The sequence below is a fragment of the Helianthus annuus genome, chromosome 7 (assembly GCF_002127325.2).
Source record: "Helianthus annuus cultivar XRQ/B chromosome 7, HanXRQr2.0-SUNRISE, whole genome shotgun sequence".
Taxonomy (NCBI): Eukaryota; Viridiplantae; Streptophyta; class Magnoliopsida; order Asterales; family Asteraceae; genus Helianthus; species Helianthus annuus.
In genome coordinates this window covers 41,726,289-41,731,379 of record NC_035439.2, presented here as the reverse complement: position 1 = coordinate 41,731,379, position 5,091 = coordinate 41,726,289, and the positions used below count along the sequence as shown (strand labels likewise).

The following is a 5,091-nucleotide window of genomic DNA, read 5'->3' as shown; positions in this document are numbered from 1 at the left end:
TGTGGGCCCTGGGCCCAAGCCCAAAACCCACAAGCCTAAACCCGCACATAATATATTATACCTCTCAAGATCTCTACAAATCCCACAAGATCATACTAAAACCTATCAAAATCTATAAGATTTTACCAAATCTTGCAAATCTTGAAAAAAATCTCTTCAAGAGATTTTGAGTCAATGGATAAAAAAAGTGACTATGTAATTTGAATATATAAGGGACAATAAAAGCATTCTACACCTCTATATAATACCCATGCCCCACCACAAGCCAAACACCCATTCTCGTTGACTATAACTTATAAACTATACACAAACACCTCTCTGTGTCTGCAAATAAAACACAGAGAATTAGAAACCAAATACACACACACACAAAACACCACACAAAAACTTCATCATCTTCATATGACCAAAAACCCAACCCACAACACCTCCTACCTCACCCTCGACTTCTCTCTCCCCCTCTGTAATTAATCCGACAGCCGCAAGAAGAGGAGGAGGAGGCGCCGGTTACGGCTGTTCCTCCGGTCACCGGAGCGACGCCGGTCATCTTCTCCGGCCGCACAATCGTACCCACAGCTGACAACCCCCCCCCCTCCGTCAGTTGAAGAGACGACCACCGGGTGGTGGTCAGTGACGACTAGATCGAGAAGCAGATGAGAGAGAAAGAAGGGCGGCGGTATTCCGATGACAATCGAAGAGAGAGATCGGCGAGTGATGGCGGCAGCCGATGGCTAGTTCCGGCGACAGTGGTGGCGGGGCGGCGACTTTAATTCCTTCCGATAAGGTTCACCGGTAAACCCTCCTCGCTTCTGTTATTTTTTTTAGATTGAGGTTTGGCTGTTCATGTCTGATGACGATGATAAGTCTGCAGAGAAGATGATGATGATGTTGAATATGGTGGTGGTCGACGACGGCATGACCACCGGAGTCACCAGAACTGGCGACGGCGGCAGAGGTGATGGTTATTCGGTTCAGGTTCGGTTTCATTTCGAGTTCGGGTAAACATGATTCAGTTTAGGCTCGGTTCTGACCTATTGATTTCAGTTTTGGTTCGGTTCAACATATTTGATTTCAAGTCAAATGGGTCGGCTCATTCTCAGGTTCGAGTTATGAAGTCAATAAGACAACATGGATTTGGTTCTGGTTCGGTCAGATGGCTCGGTTCGGTTGACTCGGTCAACTCACCGAGTCAACCGAGTCAACTCAGTCAACAGATGGGTTCGGGTTCGACTCAGTGCACTTCGCCTCGACTCAGTCCAACTCGGTTTCGACTCGGTGTATTTTGGTTTGACTCGGTCAAACTGGTCGACTCGGCAAGTCGACTCGGTCAACTCTGCATTTCGACATGAGAAGATGGTAAATATTTTACGGCGCAATTCATTTCGATATTCTTATACTTTTATTTATTTTCGCGTGAAAAACGAGCTCGAACCAATCGACTGGAACATAGTTAAATTTTGACATATTTGGCGAAGGTTATATAGCTTGATTGATTATGTTGAATTAATATTGATCACTGTTTGAATTTCGAGAAAATAACGACGCTTTAGTTGTCGGGCCGTCCAAAAACAGAGGAAACTCTACCCGTTTTTCGAGAAAATCCGTAAATAAGACGCGTGTTATTATAAAACAACTTTCTTATTCAAATGATATTTTGGAAATACAAGTATATAATTACTTTCGACAACACTTCACAATTTACGAGAACAACGATACAGAGATTTTTTTTTGACAACAAAAATAAATATAGTTATTATTATATTTATTTCAAACAAACTCGAATCTTTTATAAATAAATATAGTATATATTTATTTCAAGCATCGCGTAACACGAAGTCGTTTCATCAAAATAAATATATTTTATATTTATTCCAAATATCAAACGACACGACGATTGTTTTATAAATTTAGTATATATATTTATTCGACGTTATATACGACACGAATCCTTTTATAAAATAAATATAGTTTGTATATTTATTTCAAACTTCAAACAACACAATGATACTTTCGCAAAATAAACTTTTTACATTTATTGAAAACGCCTAAACAGGCATATACGTATATCTTTGGCAAATATACACAAGACGTGATATATATAATACAAGTTATTATATATTATTTTAATACGAACCGCGATACAAGTTTATTATATGATATTTTCATAGAAATATTCTTTTATACACGTATGACTACTCGAGACGGCTAACACACTTACAACGATATATTTATATATTTTTATATAAATATTTATTTATTTTAAGTCTCTCAGAAACTAAGTCTTTTTCAAGACTTATTAAATTGCTGCTGACATTAAACGAGACTTAACACATATAACCTAATCTTTTCCATTAAGTCAATAAGTTACCGTCGAATCGTTCGATTAACGATTCGGTAGAGCTCGGTAACACGTAGGGTAGTTACCGCAATTACTTAGAAACTTATTAGATATTCCGTGTTGGGAATATTGTAGGATGCACGCTAGCGAGTCTCATCTTGGAAGCGACATCACGAAGTCGTAATTAGCTAGCTTGCACAGGAATATTCAGGCGAGTTCATAACCCCCACTTTTTACTGTTTTACATTTTTTGTAAATGTTTTCGGGGTGGAAAGACATGCACGATTTTCAGAAACATACAAAGTTTTGAACAAACGCAAAACTCGTATTTCTAAATCATATCACGAATGGATTTCGAGGAACTCAAATGATTTACGAAAGGTTTATACTAAACATACCGGTTTTTACAAAACAAATGCGTATTTTCGAAATGTGAATGATTTTTCGTAACTAGGGAGTCAGTCAGGGTGGCTGGGGAGGTTTAGCCAAGGTGGCTGGGGAGGTTCAGCCAGGGTGGCTGGGGAGGCTCAGTCAGGGTGGCTTGGGAGGTTCAGCCAGGGTGGCTGGGGTGGAATATATGTTACAGTAATTACGAATACTTTTTACATGGTATGGTTAGCGTAAGGAGGTTTACTACTTAGATCATGTGAGTGGGTAGGCGGAAACTTGAGGCCATTAATCCTCATGGTAGGACCGAGGGATAGGAGCGGTAGATCTATCTGGGTGTAGCGAGCCCAGCCCCAGGCCAAACAAGAAACGGACCTCGGGGTGACTTTGTGCCCAACGCATAAATCCGCTAGGTTTGAGTCTTCCTACTTGCACTTCACACATATCAATGGCCTTGCAAACCATTGGTGATCTCTTTTTCCTTATTTGCTACATACCAGGGATTTTTATCATACACGCTTACAAAACGCTTGATTTATACAAAATAAAAACCATGTTTTATACAAATTCAAAGTATTGGTTTATACGGGCATAGAGTCAAAGTCAGGGTGGGCATTGACGGTTATACATACTTTACAAATACATGGTTTTATGATCATAGATCGTTACAAATACGAAGTCCTCATATAACTGGACAAGAAAATGATTTTTTTTTTAAATTCGTTTTCTCAATACCATTTCAAAAACCGGTTATTCTAAAGATTTATTTCAAACCTTTCACAACTCAAAAGATTTATTTCAAATCTTTTACCAACAAACTATGAACTCGCTTAACTTTATGTTGACTTTTTCGCATGTTCTTTCTCAGGTTGCATTCTAAGACAAGGCACGGTTGGAATAAGATGACCATGAAGAGTCGAGTACTTAGTGGCGTTCATTTTCTAAAAGACTTAAATTATTTGCTTCCGCTGTGCAATGAAGATACCAGTCCAGTCACGCCAATGCTCTGATAATTTCGGGGTGTGACAGATGCTAATTACGTGATTAACAGGGTTCTTGGGAAATAAGCAGCAATTAATTATTAATTAAGTCGTACGATGACTAATTGTCCCGAAATTTTAAGTTCTGCTTCTAGTCGCAGGGTTCTTGGGAAATAAGCAGCAATTAATTATTAATTAAGTCGTACGAATTCAAGTAGCTGTCACACCCTGGCTTTGCGGAAGCGTGGTTAATTTGGTGTGACTTCTTAATACCATAGCTTAATCATAACAAAGCTATATGAATTAAAAACATGCAAGATCATCCATTAAGTTTTGAAAACCAAATACAATACCATTGTCTTAACGGGAAAACACCCTAACAACCATAACATTGTTCAACAAACATTACAAACTCAAACATAACACAAACACGGTTTAAGGACTGTGACTTGTCCATGAAAGAGTCACATTCCCTAAACCCGGATGACCTCGTACTAGTGCAGCGGGAAAACGTGCCATACCGTGCCAGATCCTTTAATTCCCTGAAATACATGTAAGTTGAAAAATCAACAATAATGTTGAGCGAGTTCATGTGTAAGTGAGTAATTAAACCTTTGTATTTATCAAAATCCTGGTATGTAGCAAATAAGGAAAAAGAGATCACCAATGGTTTGCAAGGACATTGATATGTGTGAAATGCAAGTAGGAAGGCTCAAACCTAGCAGATTTATGCGTCGGGTACAAAGTCATCCCGAGGTCCGTTATGCTGGGCCTGGGACTGGGCTCGCTACACCCAAATAGATCTATCGCTCCTGCCCCTCGGTCCTACCCTGAGGATTAATGACCTCAAGTTTCCACCTACCCATTCACATGATCTAAAGTAGTAAACCTCCTTACGCTAACCATACCATGTAAGAAATATTCGTAATTATGGTAACATGTATTTCACCCCCGCAGTTTAGAAAACTGAAAACAGTTAAGAGAAAAGGGGGGACATGAACTCACAGTCGGTGCGTCTCTACCAAGTATACTCCAAATCAAGCAGCTGTGCAACGACCTACATGTGCTAACTCTATTAGACGGACGGCCGTGACTTAGCTTTATGGTTTAGGTTTTTGGGAAATAGTTAGACAACTATTTCGTGTTTACTTTTCGTATATACTTGGTAGTTAATCTCCTTCCCAAGGATGGGGGATTTAATACATGTGTGTATGAAATATATTAAGTCTTACTTAATATATATTTACTTCTAACTTCAAAATATAAATATTTTTCTCAAAAATATTATATTTTTACTTTACAAAATTTTCCAAAATAATACTTTGTCAAAAATACGCGTGCATGAATATTTCCGTGCTAGGGAAGAATCTAAGCGCAAAATGAGAG

At 38.7% G+C, this 5,091-nt stretch overlaps 1 protein-coding gene across 12 annotated transcripts; it reads left to right on the top strand.

The window, feature by feature from the left end:
* The first annotated feature begins 273 nt into the window (after positions 1–273).
* On the top strand, positions 274–2,553 carry LOC110879481. Of its 12 annotated transcripts, none has more exons than XR_004863598.1 (4): positions 276–792; positions 872–975; positions 1,101–1,356; positions 2,474–2,553. XR_004863598.1 is itself a non-coding variant. In XM_035975757.1 (3 exons), the coding sequence occupies exons 1-3, from the start codon at positions 728–730 to the stop codon at positions 1,347–1,349; spliced, it is 417 nt and encodes a 138-aa protein (XP_035831650.1). In that variant the 5' UTR covers positions 274–727; the 3' UTR covers positions 1,350–1,507. The 12 variants fall into 12 exon arrangements, 1 of the variants encoding a protein (XP_035831650.1); XR_004863596.1 differs by having other exon boundaries at positions 1,045–1,356; XR_004863595.1 differs by having other exon boundaries at positions 274–784; positions 872–1,356; positions 2,474–2,549.
* Positions 2,554–5,091: the final 2,538 nt, after the last annotated feature.

Bases quoted from the DNA above. Each gene is read 5' to 3' on its own strand.
- LOC110879481 (XM_035975757.1), top strand. From the start codon at position 728: ATGGCTAGTTCCGGCGACAGTGGTGGCGGGGCGGCGACTTTAATTCCT. The intron at 785-864 runs GTTCACCGGTAA...GACGATGATAAG, and splicing joins CTTTAATTCCTTCCGATAAG to TCTGCAGAGAAGATGATGAT. The intron at 976-1,100 runs GTTCGGTTTCAT...GCTCATTCTCAG, and splicing joins GTGATGGTTATTCGGTTCAG to GTTCGAGTTATGAAGTCAAT.